Source organism: Sceloporus undulatus, chromosome 2 (assembly GCF_019175285.1).
Source record: "Sceloporus undulatus isolate JIND9_A2432 ecotype Alabama chromosome 2, SceUnd_v1.1, whole genome shotgun sequence".
Taxonomy (NCBI): domain Eukaryota; kingdom Metazoa; phylum Chordata; class Lepidosauria; order Squamata; family Phrynosomatidae; genus Sceloporus; species Sceloporus undulatus.
The window spans coordinates 143,445,474-143,462,486 of NC_056523.1; the positions used below are offsets into that span (position 1 = coordinate 143,445,474).

At 38.8% G+C, this 17,013-nt stretch overlaps 1 protein-coding gene across 2 annotated transcripts in view; it reads left to right on the top strand.

The window, feature by feature from the left end:
* The window catches only part of FASN (fatty acid synthase), an 82,204-nt gene extending 65,683 nt beyond the window's left edge, over nt 1-16,521 (top strand). For both annotated transcript variants that reach the window (XM_042451004.1, XM_042451005.1), the window contains 14 exons: nt 407-526; nt 707-829; nt 1,424-1,647; nt 2,636-2,837; nt 4,112-4,263; nt 4,957-5,048; nt 5,146-5,297; nt 5,512-5,754; nt 9,699-9,887; nt 11,316-11,537; nt 11,999-12,219; nt 12,737-12,835; nt 12,973-13,224; nt 14,863-16,521. In XM_042451004.1, the coding sequence (XP_042306938.1) occupies nt 407-526; nt 707-829; nt 1,424-1,647; nt 2,636-2,837; nt 4,112-4,263; nt 4,957-5,048; nt 5,146-5,297; nt 5,512-5,754; nt 9,699-9,887; nt 11,316-11,537; nt 11,999-12,219; nt 12,737-12,835; nt 12,973-13,224; nt 14,863-15,000 (2,429 nt within the window). In that variant the 3' untranslated portion in view covers nt 15,001-16,521. The remainder of the gene's footprint in view (nt 1-406; nt 527-706; nt 830-1,423; nt 1,648-2,635; nt 2,838-4,111; nt 4,264-4,956; nt 5,049-5,145; nt 5,298-5,511; nt 5,755-9,698; nt 9,888-11,315; nt 11,538-11,998; nt 12,220-12,736; nt 12,836-12,972; nt 13,225-14,862) is intronic.
* Nucleotides 16,522-17,013: the final 492 nt, after the last annotated feature.

The following is a 17,013-nucleotide window of genomic DNA, read 5'->3' on the forward strand; positions in this document are numbered from 1 at the left end:
AAGGCTAAATATCTCACAGAATTACAAATCCCAGAATTCCATAGCACTGAGCCATGGCATTTAAAGTAGTGTCAAACTGAATTAATTCTGCAGTGCAGATGCAGCCTCTGAAATATAAAACAGGAACATGTTATTTGGGTTCAGAGACAGCATGCATGGAACAAAAACTATGGGCATCTCAATGAAGCACACGCTGAATTCTGCAAAGATAAAAGAGAAGAGTGAATAAAAATGGATGGCACTCTTCCTAGTTCTTTTATTCTTTGGGGCAGTGAATTAATTCCTAGATCTGTTCAGGCACCATTAACTGTAATATCACTCAGACTTTACAATAATCAATTTTAACCTAAGACTGTGAAAATTAGCTGTCTTTTCCAAGAACCAAATTCTTATTTTCTGATTTCAGGTTCTAAAGAGAAACGTGACTATCTCCAAAAAAGATTCCCTCAACTTGATGCAAACAGCTTTGCCAGCTCCAGAAACACCTCTTTTGAGCAACATGTTCTGAGAATCACCAATGGTAGAGGTGGGTGTAATAACAGAAGGGCAACAAGAATTAGGAGCCCTCTACCAAAGATTTACAATTAGAATGCAGAATATTTAATTAGTAGAGGACTGTGCAGACAAAGGGAGATGATTTGCTAAGAAGGCAGGGCAGTGGGAATTCTGTAATGTACTGAATTATTGTGTTTGGTCATTCCTGTAGGTGTTGACCTGGTGCTGAACTCTTTGTCAGAAGAGAAGCTCCAGGCTAGCCTGCGTTGCCTTGCTCGACATGGGCGTTTCTTGGAAATAGGCAAATTTGATCTGTCCAACAACACACCCCTTGGTAAGATTTCATTCTTTTTTCATTTTAGTACTGATATTCATGACCCCAGAGCTTTACGGGACTTATATATTACAAATTAACAGTATCAATTCATGATTATATGATTTCCTAGTACAGTCAAGCTAACACAGTTTCTATGATGAATAACAAAGCAGGATTAAGAAAACAGAGATGAGCGTGTAATTTTTGTGTTTAATAGATTATGAGGTAGCATGAATTTTATAGGCCACGTGTGTCCAAATATTCAGTTTGAAGGCCAGTTGTTGACTCACAAGTCCTATCATAGGTAATACGTTTTTCTAAATGTGATAGCAATGTGTTATAGACAAACATAGACTGGCATAACAAAGATGAGAATAATTAAATTTTCACAGTCTGTTACCCTTTGCTCAGGTTATTCAGAATATTTAACAGCCATTAGATTTTACAACTTAAAATAATTGCTTCATTAACATACTTTTGCTTTGAAGGTGAAACTATTTCTTTTGCACTGATTGTCAGATATGTTAATTATTTTTAAAGTGCAAAATAGCTTTGCTGGCAACAGAAAATACAACAGAATAAAAGTATAACTGCTCTTATTGCTTCTTCTAGGAATGGCCCTTTTCTTGAAGAATGTGGCTTTTCATGGGATCCTATTAGATGCCATTTTTGAAGAGGGAAATGAAGAGTGGGAAATAGTGTCAGACTTGCTCACAAAGGGCATCAAAGATGGGGTGGTAAAACCTCTAAGAACAACTGTTTTCAAAAGAGAAGAGGTAGAACCTGCATTCAGATACATGGCACAAGGGAAACATATTGGGAAAGTTGTCATCCAGGTATGATTGGTAACTTCAGATTAAATTTTTGTTCCCAGAATGCTAAGTGTGGCAATATTTATAGTAATACCTGCATTTTAAAGTGGCAAACAGACAGAAACAGAAATGTGTGACAAATACACAAGTATAAGTTGTTTTAATATTGCTAGTATTTATTATTTATTATAGTGATTTTAAAAAATGGTCAAGGTAGATAACAGTGAAAAAAATTCACAAGAAAACATACTATAATGAATGATAAAATAATTAAAATGTCTAATCAGAAGAGCAGTTAAAAAGTAAGAAAACCCTGCCAAGTTAAAAGCATAATTCAGTTAGCAATACACACTGTAACAGCTGAAAAGAAAAAGAAACAAGTTCAGTAGGATAACCATCTGTTTAAGCCAGTTTAAGGTAATTCAGATGAGAGTTAGATAACCCTCCTCTGGGGGTTTGGACATTTGTGGATTGAAATTAATTTGCTGTACTGCAGTGCCTTTACTTAAAGTTATCTGGAGATCAGGGTGGGAGCTACCATAGGGCAGCTGTATTTGAAAAGTTCAAATTATAACATGCCAAGGAAGAATGAGTGTTTTTACTAAAAACTTAGTACAATTCAAAAACCTGTGTGGCAGAAATCGCCAGATGTTTCTGTATATGAGCTGAGGTATTCTTATGTCCATCCTTTTCTTGTCTAACTTTTTATCATTGTCCATTCTGTCTGACTCAGAGCCTTTGGCTGGACTGTTGACCAAATGTCTCCATTTAGGTTTATACTTTTATTGTTTGCATTAATCTACAAAAAGTTGTGAAAGTATGCTTTATTGGTATGGCCATAATGTGCCAGTATATGCCCATTCTTTGATCTCTATCTTTTAAAAACATTGTTTTTTAAAAGCACTATTTGGAAATGTGCACAAGAAGATAGACTTTTCTCATTGCTGTAAAAACATATGGCATGCTTAAGTGTTACCCATATTTGATGAATTGTCTACACTGTTGTTTGCAGGTTCATGAAGAAGAGAATCAAAACCCCACAAAGGAAGCTAAGCTAAACCAGCTCCCTGCCATATCTCGAACATCTTGCCCACCAAACAAGTCATATATAATCACAGGAGGCCTTGGGGGATTTGGCCTGGAACTGGCTCAATGGCTGATAGAAAGAGGAGCAAAAAGACTGGTGCTAACATCTCGATCTGGCATCCGAACAGGTAAACTAAAACAAAAGAGCATGAATAGGAGGGATAGAATTTATGAAAGTTCACAATAACACCGAACTTTATGCTCAGGCATTTAATTTTGTTCCTGATAAATAATGAATTTCTATGAAAATGAAGCAGGAGTGAGGAAATACTGTATTGCAAAGGAATTATGAAGCATCTAGATTCAGCATCTGAGAAAATAAATTAACAAAGTTTCTTGGTACATAGATATCTATAACACATTTTTATAATTTTAAAAGCATTTGCTTATTAAGAAAGAGGGAGAAAACATGATCAGGAAGCAAAACAATTCAAATGAAAACAACTATGATCATATCTACCGTAACCAGTTCTGCAAAGATTTGTTCCTCTTTAATGAGCTACACACTTTTAGGCAGGAAAAAATCTAGAAATATAAGTCTAAAGAATGACATTGGGAAGACACTGGCAATGGGTAGAAGAAAAACAAACAACAGCTGTGTTATTCCTGTTAATATAGTCTCATGAGAGAGAAAGAAGAGAGAGAACCAATAAGGATCTAGAGCCAGAGTAACAATAGGTTCATAAAAGTAATGTATCCAGGGTGTGACTTCGTCATCTTGTTGCATTCATCTGAATATTCTTTTATATATACCGTACAAGACAGATTTCTGCTGTTTCTGATTAAATGCTACAGTGCACCCGTGTCATACGCAAGTGCGCTATATGCAGCTTTCAGCTTACGCTGAAAGCCGCATGAAAAACAGGAAATGGTGTGCACACCCCACAGCATGCCGTGGGCACAAGCCCCATTATTTTCAGTGGGGCTTGAGCATATGTGGAATTTGCCTTATGCACCGGGGGGGGGGTCTGGAACGGATCCCCCGCGTAAGGCAAGGGCACACTGTACTTTAATCACCAGGCAATGGGCAAAAATAATAATAATAACAAATAACAAATCCCTGAGAAGCTTTCTGGATTATTTTCATTGACAAAAATATAGCAAGAAATGGAGCTAAAGTGTTTATGAACAAGAGTAATATACCATAACATATAATCTGAAACCACACTACTAACAATTATATTAAAGAAAAAGAGTAAGGACAGATATTCTTACCACCTCTCACATTTTATACGATCAAACAATGAATTTTTTTTCTAGACCCAACCTGACCAGTTAGCATTATCATTATTGCTATTTCCTAAATTCTAAAGAAGCAGTCTTCCTCTTGAAACAGAGGAAGGACATCTTTATAAGCATAACCAGTGCCCCCTGAATCCTATTCTGGATTCTTGATTTGCAGGTTACCAGGCTAAACGGGTCCAAGAGTGGAAACAATTTGGAATCCAAATTCTTATCTCAACCAGTGATGCTGGGACTCTTGAAGGGGCACAACGCTTAATACAAGAAGCTTCTCAACTTGGGCCAGTTGGAGGCCTCTTCAACTTGGCTATGGTGAGTGACAGTTGCTTAAGTCCAATGTAGCTGCAATGGTTATTTCTTAGCTGACTAACCTGGATCAAATTGACTATTCAAACTAGTGCTCTTCTCCATTTTATGCTGGATAGGTGTGAAAACAGGAAACTATTACTGTATCAACCTATTTGTTTTCCTTTGACAGAAGAATTGTTGTTTTTTAACTCGTGATGTTTGATTATGATTACTTTACAATTAAAATGAAGTATCATTCAGATAAAAAAATTCCTAGATCTTTTAGTCAAACAGAAAAGAAGAGAGGGAAGGGTAGGGGAGTGTCTGAAAAGAACTTGGGGAGAGTCATGTTTTATGAAATAATTTTTTCTTCTGTTAACTTTCATGCTGCAAGCAGCATATGATGGATATGACTGACCCTCATGATGCAGAAATATTAATTTATGTTTCAAGATTATCTTGGCTAGGTTTCTGAGGACCGAATCAGACTTAATGTTAAATGTATCTTTGAAGTGTTTATTAATTCAAAAGCAGCTGAAAAAGTAAAGTGGAGAAGCAGATGGTGATAAGGATCACTTCAAATTTTTGAATCGGAGTGTAACCCTTTCCTTCCTGCTACAGTAGTGATACTTGGAGAATCTACTTTCACATTTATTTTCAAATGGAAGGAAAATACTTATGTTGACCTGTCTGTGGAATTGTCCCTATTTCCTACAGGTCTTGAAAGATGCAATGCTGGAAAATCAGACCTCAGAGCTTTTCTGTGAAGTCAACAAACCCAAGTATTCAGGCACACTTCATCTGGACCAGTAAGTGACATGTGCTATTGCTCTGTTTGATGAGCATGCAGAGGTTCCTCTTGAAACTAAGTAGCAAACAGTCTTTCCCTGTGTTATTTTATTCCAGGATAACCCGTCAAAAGTGCCCAGAACTGGACCATTTTGTAGTCTTCTCTTCAGTCAGTTGTGGAAGAGGCAATGCTGGGCAGAGTAACTATGGTTTTGCCAATTCTGCCATGGAGCGTATATGTGAACAGAGAAGGCATGATGGGCTTCCAGGTAATTGTGGAGTTCTTCTAGCCCTGTGGAGATTATTTTTCAAGAAAAGCACAGTAGATGAAAATAAATTTGGATGAAAATAAGTGCCAACTGCCTGATACTTCCTATGCACCCTATGCACTACCAAAATCATGTTCATACTCTTTTCATCTTACATATTTCCTATTGCCACATGCTCTGTAATAAATACCATGCATTCTCTTTCCTTCTCCAGGCTTAGCTATACAATGGGGTGCTGTTGGTGATGTTGGTGTTGTCCTGGAGACAATGGGCAGTAATGACACTGTGGTTGGTGGAACTTTACCCCAGAGGATCAGCTCATGCTTGGATGTTTTGGATCACTTCCTCAACCAGCCTCACCCTGTCATGTCGAGTTTTGTTCTGGCAGAAAAGTTGTTGACAAAAAGTGATGGAGGCAGCCAGCGTGACCTTGTGGAAGCTGTTGCTCACATTCTTGGTAAGTGTCACTGTGAATTATTGCTCATAATGGGGATGTTCTGTTGCTTAAGAGTCTGCACACAGACTGCAAAAACTTCTGCAGTGGCCCATTGCTTTCATCATAACAGATAGGCTGCCGTCTATCCCGTGGGGAAAAAATAGCAGTAGCAATAGAAAGTACATTTTTATACCGCTTAAGCATTCCCTAAGCAGTTTACAGTGTGTAAGGTAATTGCCCCCAACCTTGCAGTTTGTGAGTGAGTGGCTGCAGTACAGGCATTTAACCACCACGCTACCAGTTTATAATGCACTCACTTGCTTAACTGCTGGTTTGAAAGTGGCCCCTGTGTGTTGCCTGTACCCATCATTTTTTATACAATCCATCACTCCATAACTAAGTTGTGCTATTTCCACCGCATCATGTATCTTTACTTGCCTTCCCCTCCTACACTTATTATACAAGTAGATTTGCTATTTCCTGGGGATGGTTTCACAGAACTTGGGAGCATTTGTAAAACTGTGCCACATGCAGGGATTAGTATAGATCATGGTGCTGAATTATAGGTGGAGCAATCTGGGTGCAGTAAAGCATTTGAGATTAAATGTGGGAGGAAATGAGATCAGAGGGAGTGTGCAGGAGTGTTGCTGGGTTTGTGTTGGGATTTTTTAAGTTTTAAAGGTGCGCACCTGTCACACCTGTTTGAAACATGGAAGAAGAGAAGAACATAACAGAAACATTAAACTGGGACAAGGCCAGAATTGGAACAAGGCTCATAATACCCCCAAGATGCAGGGTGCTCAAACTATCTGCCCCAAGTACTCATTTGGGAAACCTGAAAATTAGTGAGTTACAGTGCAGGAGCATAGCCATTTGCCAATGGAGACTGAGTATGGTATAATTAGTTGGAAATTACTGACATGTCATGGAACTGGCTCCCCCCCCCCCCCCAGTGTGTTAGGGACCACTACCATATGTGTTCTTACTAGCTGTTTCTTTCTTGGAAACTCTCCATGGACTAACATCAAATGACTCATGGACTGGAATTAGTCCACAGGCGATCAGTTTGAGTAGCACTGTTGTAGAGAATCAGAACACGAGCTTATGGGGATGATTCTGGAACTTAGATGTGAAAGGATTTAGCAGGAAGATAGATATTGGGGGAAAAGGAGTAAGAGCTCGTAATGTACTAGACTTTGAATTTACCAAGTATTATAATGACCCTGCACATCTCACATTCAGTCTTCACTGCTCAGTCTTCAAATGTTCTACATCTGAACTTCGTATGACATATGCATTCATAAGACATGAATATACCAAGCTGTATACTAAACTATGGATTTCTTTCATATCATGTATTATTTGCACAAAACAATGAGTTATGGGGGGGCATTGTAATCCTTCTCTATGTTCATTCATTTTTTTCCTTCATACAACTGTCCCTTCCATCAAGCTTTAATATTTTATTTCAGAATGAAGTCTTTTATTTTCCCAAGCAGCAAAGCCTTCATTCTTTGTACATTTTGTCTAGTCTGGTTCCAGCTGATGACTCAGAATTCTGTCTACATCCTGCTACCCTTCTAAAGCACTTTGTTAGTTTGCAGCACTAAGCCATGGTTTTAGCATTATGAGAATGAATGGCAGCAAGCTGCAGGCTTGCATGCTTCCCCCTTCCTTCAGTTTAGCTGCAAAGAGGATTTAGGATGCTTTGCTGGCATTTTAGAGTAACCATTGTTTATCACAATGTCCAAATAAATGCGCTTAATCTTAACTATAAAAGCTTGACAGCTAAAACAAGTACAGTTGCTCCTCTGTTTTCACAGACTTCAGATCTGTGACCCTCACTTGTGAGGAGAAAACGAAGGGGGTTAAAATGGGGGGGTGTGCCTGAGGCTGCTCACAGACACGCACCCCCATTCAAGCCTATGGGGCTTGAATATCTGCAAGTTCCTGATTTAGGTGTGTGTGTGTGTTCAGAATGGATCCCCCACGAAAATGGAGGGCTGGCTGTAATCTCCAAACTGTACTTTTTGGCATGTTTCAACAAGCCATAGTTAACATTAGTACCAGCTTAAGGTTCTGGGGTGATAATAATAATTTGGTGTTACTCTAAAATGAAACCAGCAGTTTCCAGACTCCTTCCAACCTCATTGGAGGCTGAGGGTAGAAGCCCAGTTGTGGCTGGTCTTTGAAAATTGGTTTACCTGCTGCATGTAAACCCAGCCAGTTATTGAAAATCTGGCACACCAGAGTGATTATTAGATACTCAGATATGGGTTGAATGTTCCGATCAATAAAATGGGCATTCAGATTATGATCTCATCTTTAAATTGCTACTTCCCTTACTTTCTCATTATCATCAGGATCCTTATCCATCCTGTCTAACACGTGCACAGTCCAGGGGGTTTATTTGAGCTCTCTCTTTCTCTTGCGTTACACATATCATGTCCAAATATTGGAATGAGTCAGTATCTTCTTTGGCAATTTAACAAAGGCTTCATTATGTCCTAATTCAGATTGCCATAAAATTATTTTCCATTTGAGCATACACCCATTTACTCCCTGTAGTGAATGCAAATATATTTCCCCTAACGTTCTTTCTCCTGGTTTTTAGTCTCATAGTGCTTAAATATCTTGTCACCAAGTTATAAAAGGCAAACATTGCTGCCCCCTTGCTGAGGAACCAGAATTCTCTCTTTTCTGTTAACTGTTCCTGTTCCTTTCTGTGCAGTCACATGCTTAGCCATAAGATCATGACTCACACACAAGGCAGGTGTACTCTTGTGCCATGATGAATATAGTGCACGTATATAACAATAGTTTCTTAATTCCACTGTCCTAGCATTCATCTGCTTGCCCATTGTTACTTATATTTCAACTTCCCTAGGCCACAGACAACCAATCAGTGGGCTAGGAGTGGGGATGGAGGCAGGCTGGCCAGATGTCCTCCTTTTTCCAGGAGGGCATGTCCTACATTTCAACCTTCGGTTCAGAAGGAATTTCAAAATGTCCTCCATTTTAAGCATAACTGCAAAGTATGCATTTTTATTTATATTAGTGTTTTAGCTTTTATTTTGTAATGTCAGACATTTTTCTCAAATGTCCTACATTTTGTGATGCTGTCTTCCTTTGCAGTTATAACATCTGGTCACCCTGGATAGAGGTGATGGATTTTTCCTGTGGGCGGGGGGTCTTTTTTTTGGGGGGGGGGGTCCCACCTTGGCTATAAGGTTTAGAGAAACACTGATATACAAATCCAATAAAAATCCACCAAACAGTGATACCTTTTTTGGCCAACCAAAATGCACAATATACATGTTGCAAGCTTTTGAAGCACCACTGGCTTCTTCATCAGGCAATATGTTACAAACCAAACAGGAGAAAAAAATTGAAAATGTTAGTCAGAGGCCTGCATTTTCTGTTTCTCTTCTTAAGATGATATGGAGGGGCATATCTATACCAAGTTATATATACTGATATACTAACTTGTTTTTTAAAAATCCACCCATTTAGTAAAAAACTTTGCTGAAGATAATTTTGCTGAAAATAAAGTGAGAGTCAGTGTGGCGTAGTGGTTTGAGTGTTGGACTATGACTCTGGAGAACAGGGTTCGATTCCCAGCTCAGCCATGAAACCCAATGAGTGACCTTGGGCAAGTCACATGCTCTCAGCCTCAGGAGAAGACAATAGCAAAGCTTCTCTGAACAAATCTTGCCAAGAAAATCCCATTATAGGTTTGCCTTAGTGTTGTCATAAGTCAGAAATGATCTGAAGACACATAGCAACAACTAAATAAATGTTCTCTCATTTGAAGTACTGTGCTCAATATTGTTAAAGAAAAAATCATATAAAGATGTTCCAAATACACTACCCCTGAGAGATGCTCTGTCAACAAATAAAATAAACTTGAGGAAGAGTCTAAATTGGTTGTCCCAATATTATTTGTTTGTATTTTTTTCCTACAGGTGTACGAGATGTGAGCAGCTTGAATGCTGACACTTCCCTGGCTGATCTAGGTTTGGATTCCCTAATGGCAGTAGAGGTACGCCAAACCCTGGAGAGGGACTATGATATTGTAATGGCAATGAGAGATGTTCGATTGCTTACCATTAACAAGCTTCGGGAATTTTCTTCCAAATCAGGGACCACAGACAGTAAGTATATCCATCTGCTCAGAATCTGCTCTGCTTTGGATTTGTGACACAGAAGAAAGGGTGGATATCAGGAGCCAGTAAAATTGGAAGTAAATACTGCAGTGGAGAGCTGCTGTCTTGGTGTAGTGAGGAGTATATTATCCACAGAAATAATTTCTAAAGAGAGCCAGTGTGGTGCAATGGTCTGAGCACTGGACTATTGACTCTAGAGACCAGGGTTTGATTCCCTATTTGGCCATGGAAACCCACTGGGAGACCTTGGATGAGTTACACACACTCAGCTCCAGAAAACTCCATGATAGGGACACCTTAGGATCACCATAAGTCAGAAAAAACTTGAAGGCAAACAACAACAAAACTTCACTAAATAGATTTTTTTCCTGATAACAGACCTATCTCTACACCAAGACTGACTGCAGCATCCCACTACAGTATTCACTTCCTATTTTATTAACTCCCAATATCCACACTTCAGCAAGTTTCTAATAAGGTAGTGACACAGGAGGTTGAATTTTTTGCAGTTAAAACTGCCAGCTTGAGAAAAAAAAGCAAGGAAAACGTTTGATGAAAGTAGTAATAGATTTAATTTTCTTATTTTTTTCAAATTTGTTTCTGATTTGGTATGTGGACATGTTAAATAATATTATTTATCTACTAAAGCAAATCTATCAATGCTGCCTGATCATTTAGAATCAATGTGAATGGGAAATCCTAGGTCTTGCTAAAGATGAGAACTAGCAACATTTGATAACTTGTAGCAAAATCAGATAAAGGGTTGTGGACCAGATATTTTGGGTGCCTATTCCTCCAAACTGTGAAGCTCCTTTTCTAGCCTTGAAATTTATCACTAACCAAGGCACGCCATGAGAGAGCCATTATGAGAATTCCCTACAGATTATTTAAAAACTTGAGAGGGGTTCCATGAGTCTGTTGTTTTGAGTGAGACCAGAGCACTGTAGACTTTCCTCTTGGGATGTTTTCCCATTCTGTATTCGCCTAAGGGTTGTCATATGTAAAAAATGGGCTTGGAAGCACACGACAACAACAACAATTTCCACAACTTCTTCTAGCTGCTATGGTAAGCAGAGGCAGGTGGGAGAGGTACCATATCTATATTTTTTCTCTCTCTATGGAGCTAATTCCAGGTTGAGTAGAGGCAATTTAGATAAGTGTTCATCCCTGCCTTCAGTGCATGACCTGGATCTGAATTTCAATCCTCGCAGCTCTGATTACCAAACAGGAAAACCATCTGAGACTCTGTCTTCCACTCTTCAGTATCTGTATCACACTTGGTTTGGTCCTTAGTTCCTTAGAGGTTAAAGATCTAAGATACAACTGAGTGAGACTAACCCCAAACCAGTCTGTGATTTTCTTCTAGTAACTAGATTGCATGTTGCATGAATTGTCTGTATTTTCTTTTGTTTTCAGCATTATTCCAGGAGACAAAAGGTAATCAGGCTGAACAACCCAGACTGGACTTGAATAAACTATTGGTGAATCCAAATGGACCAACAATCATGCAACTCAACAAGGTGGAGAGCACTGAGCTTCCTCTCTTCCTCATTCACCCCATTGAAGGATCTCTCACAGTGTTCAACACTCTTGCCTCTAAGCTCCATATACCAAGCTATGGACTTCAGTTTACCAAAGGTAGCTTTGTTATCTTATCTGTCAAGTTTTAAAACATAGTGCCTTGTTTTCAGAATTGCTACCAGAATCCATCTAGGCCTTTCATGAACTTCTGAAACTGCTGTATGTGAGCATGTTTTATTCATGTGTACATGCATGAGAAAGTAGTTGGACCTGAAAAAGGGGAAAAGAAAAACAAGATCAGAATAGTGGTTTTTAAAGTGAGTGAACATGGGCGTGCGGGGAGGAGTTTGCAACTCTTTTATGAAATCAACAAAAAACATTCCTATCCCTATATTTCCTATTCCTATATAGCTTTTCATTTTAAATATTTCCAGACACATCTAACCACTTTAAATGGATTTTAAAATCCCTATTTATATTTCATTGGTACAACACTATCTCTCAATTTAGAGACAGACAAGCAATATTGTCTATTGATCTTCTATAGGTTGACTGTTTCCATAACTTTGTTTTCTTAGCTGCTCCTTCGGACAGTATAAAGAGCCTGGCATCCTATTACATTGATTGCATAAAGCAAGTACAGCCAGATGGCCCCTATCGAATTTCAGGATACTCCTTTGGTGCCTGTGTAGCTTTCGAAATGTGTTGTCAGCTCCAAGTTCAACAGAATCCCTCCTGTTTACCCAACAGCCTTTTCCTGCTTGATGGTTCTCATTCGTATGTAGCAGCACACACACAGGTGAGAGGTTCTAGGTCAGTCTAGCTATGCCCATTTCCAAACTTTTTTGTAAGCTGCAGACTGACAATAACATGCACATCTTTTGCTGCATATATATGGAATGATCACACATGTACATTTGATTTCATTTCCTAGTTAGTCAATTCCTGTAATGCAAGATTTGATCTAGCATTGGGCTCCTTTGAAGACATTTCCATTGCATTTATCAAAGGAATCAAAAGTTTTAAATAACTTTGATATTTATACTTTTATTTAAATTTTTATATCATTTTAATCTTGAGTCTTGTTATTGGGAGAAAGGCAGAATAAAAATGAATAAAAATAATACATGAACTTAATTCTGTGACACAACATACCAATCCCAAACCATCTATCTGAAGATGAGCAAAATGTTTTTTTCCTGCTTTTTCAGATACTTCTGATATTTTAGTCGTTTGATCCCCAGCATGATGCTAAAATTCTGTTGTGCCCCCAAGATCTTTTAAACAAAAATTATCTTATGGTCCATCTATTTCAGAGCTACAGAGCCAAGCTAACTCCAGGAAATGAGGCTGAAGCAGAGACTGAAGCATTGTGTGCCTTTATTCAGCAGTTCACTGGCATGGAATATAATAAGGTAGTGTTTTTCCACATTTGTTCACATGAGCAATAAAATGTATTTTACTCACAACTGTTTCTGTAAACTGCACTGTATCTTATAAGTAACGCTTTTCTTCCTCTTCTTCTCCTTTTCTCTTTTCCTACTGCTTGCAGTTGCTAGAGGTCCTTCTGCCCCTGCCAGATCTGGAAGCTCGTGCCAATGCTGCTGCAGATCTGATAACTCAGAATCACAAGGACATCAGCCATGAGGCACTCACTTTTGCAGCTACTTCATTTTATCATAAACTGAAGGCAGGAGAAAAGTATATACCAGAATGCAAGTATCATGGCAATGTGATGCTGCTGAAAGCAAAGACACACAATGAATTTGGAGAAGGACTTGGAGGAGACTACAAACTTTCAGAGGTTAGTTGCACTGATGAAAAGAATCAAAAAATTTCTCTTGTTTAAATGAGCACTCATTACAGTTACTTTTCAGTAAGAGAAGAGGACATATAGCCTTCCAAATGTTGTTGAACTCTAGCTTCAGTCAGTGCCAATCTACATGGCTAGTGGTTCAGAGATTGTGCACACCATAATCCAATAGAATCTGGAGGACTACAGGTTCCTCACCTCTGCCTTAAAGCAACACAAGATACAGCCCTTTCTGATAATGTGTATTTATCACTTGAAAGTAATAAAAGTCTGCAATGGTGCACTGTAGCATCACTGTCTCCCAATAAAAACTGAAGTTCTCCAAGGGTCACAAAGTTGCCATGCCTAATGTCCAAAGAAAAACCATGACAGAAAATTACTGAGGGACGATTAGTACTAAAAAAAATTCCAGGAGCAAACTCCAGTGGTTTTTTTTTTTTTAAATGAATTGCCATGTTTGTGCCACCTGTCAATGTATATTGAACCTATTAATTTGATAGGGTTACTTTAAGGAAGGAATGCTTTTGTGAGTTACTTCCACTGATATATAGCGTACAGCACTTGGCATTCTTTGGTGATTTCCCATCTGAGTACTAACCAGGGCTGACCATGCTTAGCTTCCAAGATCAGACAGATCTGGTGCCTTTATAGCTTCCCTAAAATGAATTCCTTACAGAACTTTGAAGGGACTGATCATCCCACCAGAAATATTACAAACTGTGTGAACTATGTAAATCACACTGTAAATTATGTTAAACTGCAATATACTATATGCACTACCTTATATGGAAAGGTGATTAGCAGAAGTGGTCACTGAAATGGAATTACTGCTTTCTTATCATGGTTAATTGTTTCCCAGTTTTAATAATGAGTCCTAAAAAGCATCAAGGAATTTTATTGTCTTCCTAATTACTATTCATGCACCAGTAGCAACTGTTTTTCCCCATGTCAGTGAGGCCAGTGAATCTGTTCTGGCTTTTAATCCAAATGGTCAATGATCAGTCCAAGGTGCTGAACCTGTTTTGCGTTGGACTCGCCCAACCAAAAGTAGTCCCACTTACATGGAAGCCACCAACAGTCACTATCTTGCACTATCCTGTATAGTCCTCTCCCACCTTGCTGTCAACCTTTTCTGTAACTACAAATATATAATTATCATGTCATTCCCCAAATCCATTTTCTTAGCCTGTGAAGCAGAAAGAACCAGTATGGTTTGGTGGTTTGGATGGGGTTCAAATCTCCACTCAGTCACAGAAAACCCACTGTGTGACCTTGGGCAAATGTCAATTTGCCTCTATCAGCTTTAGAGGAAGGCAAAGGCAAATTTCCCCTGAAGAAATCTTGTCAAGAAAAAATTAGGATAATATTGACATAAGTCAGAATTGACTTGGAGCCACATAACAACAATGGTCAAGCAAAAGGTAAAGGTCTGGTTTGGTAGGCTATGAGGATGATTTTCCCAAAGGAAAGGTACCTTACAACTTGCTTAATATGTTTTAGAATGTGGGGAAAGTAATTTTAAAAAGTAAAAGGACTTGAAGATCCTCTTAGATGGCTTTGACTTCTGCCTGAAGAAACAAAAGGCACTAAAATGTGTGTGCCATGTTCTTGTCTTTGCATCCCATGCAGGTCTGTGATGGGAAAGTATTTGTCCATATCGTTGAAGGGGACCACTGCACCATCCTGGAGGGAGATGGCGTTGAGTCAATTACTGGGATCATTCACAGCTCACTAGCAGAATCCCGGGACAGTGTTCGAGAGGGCTAGATGTTTCAGAAACTCTGCTGTCATTGTTAGAGAGAATTCAAACCTAGCTCTTATGACAACCCCAAGGAACTCTTCCTGTAAACCATCATATCATCTGCTCTGCAGCCAGACATAGGGAGCCCTGTTGATCAGCATCCCTCTTCCTCTCTCTTCCAACCAGTGACTGTTTTTGCAACTGTTGCAAGGACCTATGCTGATGGCAAGAATTTACACCATTTGGCAGTATGAAAATTAGGACCAGATGTGTGTGTGTGTGTGTGTGTGTTGTACTATGTATTGTATTGTTGTCTTAGAAGTGTTCCTAAGTGAAATTAACCAAGCTCAGTGAGCAAGGAGGGAAGCTGCAGCTGATTTTGGAGACACCTTTGTCTGTGAAGAGTCAGTCTGTAGCAATATCAGTAAGTTAATTCTATTAAGGGTTTTTATTGTTTTGTTTTTTTGTAATTCTTACTTTTAATTTGAAATATATAGATATTTATTGCATTGTTAACTTCACTTAGATTGTTTTAATATGTCACTGACTAAATGATAAGGACAAAATATTCCACTGTGGAGTATTTTTTTCTGCTGCTTTGTTGCCTCAGTTTTTTTTTAAATTTAAATCAAAATTCACCTCTTGAAAAATGGGGTCAGACTGGAAGGCAGATTCCCAGCCAAATAACACATTCCTGTGCAGAAGGGTTGTATTATTTCTGCTAAATTGCAAGTCCTTTTGAGACTAGAATGGTTTGGTAGTTCAGAGCACGTAACACATGTTTCTCTTACCAGAGGTTGGAGCTTAAAATCTTGGGTATCTCTTACATCCATTTGGGGACTGTACAGATTAGGCATATGCAGTTTTCTGTGCTCTGCGTCATAATTTTTCCCTGAAAGTTTTTAATCTAGATTCTTGATTTCTCCCACTTTCAACCTGAAGGAGCAGGATTTAGATTTCACATGGTTTCTTATTGATAATAACTTGATTTAACCCTCCTACAGCTGAGCCATTTCCTTCTTCAGTTCTTCAAAATGCAAAGCTCTTCAGCAGTTATCATGGTTTGCTGAAAGCAACTTAGTAAAAAAAAGGGGGGGGGAAATAGAACATTTTCTAGCTTCTTCTATGTTGGATATTCTGTGTTGGATAGAGAAATCAGTGCATCTTTGCTGCACCAATGATACAGAGGAAACGTGCTAGTATCATACAGGATTGCTGTGCCTGTCCAAACAGCTTTAGAATCCAGTGTCTCAGCTGGATTATTTTACCAGCATTGGGGCACAGAGACCTGCACACCCATCCCCTAACCCTTGGGAGTGAGTGGTCTAGGCCATCCTCTGTGGACAAGCAGCTAGGTGACTGGTTTTAGTTCTTAATTTTAAGGGGAAATTCCTTTGAAATCTGAAATGTAAAATGAGAACATTTCCAGTTTGTTATGTTGTGATTGCTTCTTCTTTTTCTTCTTTTTTAACATTCCTTTGATGAAAAAGCTCTGGGGTGTCCTTTCTTCTATGGCTCTCCTGTAATTAAATGCAACTTAAACTCTAGTTTGGCTTTTCTTGTCTGTTATTTCTACATTCCTTGTTCCTTTACTGCTTTTTCTTTCTGAAGGAATACAGAGAGATGCTCCCTAATACTTTCAGGTTAATTTGGTTTGGAGACTGTAAAAAGCATTTTCTGATTAGCTTGAACTATGGGAGGTACAGTCAAATAACTGAGCTATTTGACTGACAATCATGTGCCTCTTAGTTTTGGTTTTCTTCCTTACATGGATGAAGAACATTTGGTCTACCAGATGTTGTTGGATTGCAGCTCCCATAATTCCTTATGATAGGATACAGTGGTTAGGGGACTGATTGGAGTTGCAATCCAAAACTTATAGAGAGCACCCCACCTTTTGGCTTTAGAAACTCATTAAGGGCTGAAACAGACAGCCCTTTTCTGCCGCCTTCCCAGTGACTTGGGAGGACAATGTTTAAACACCACCTGGAAGCTGCTGCATGATGCTGGAGGGCCTTAAAGCTGCCGGAAAAGCCAGC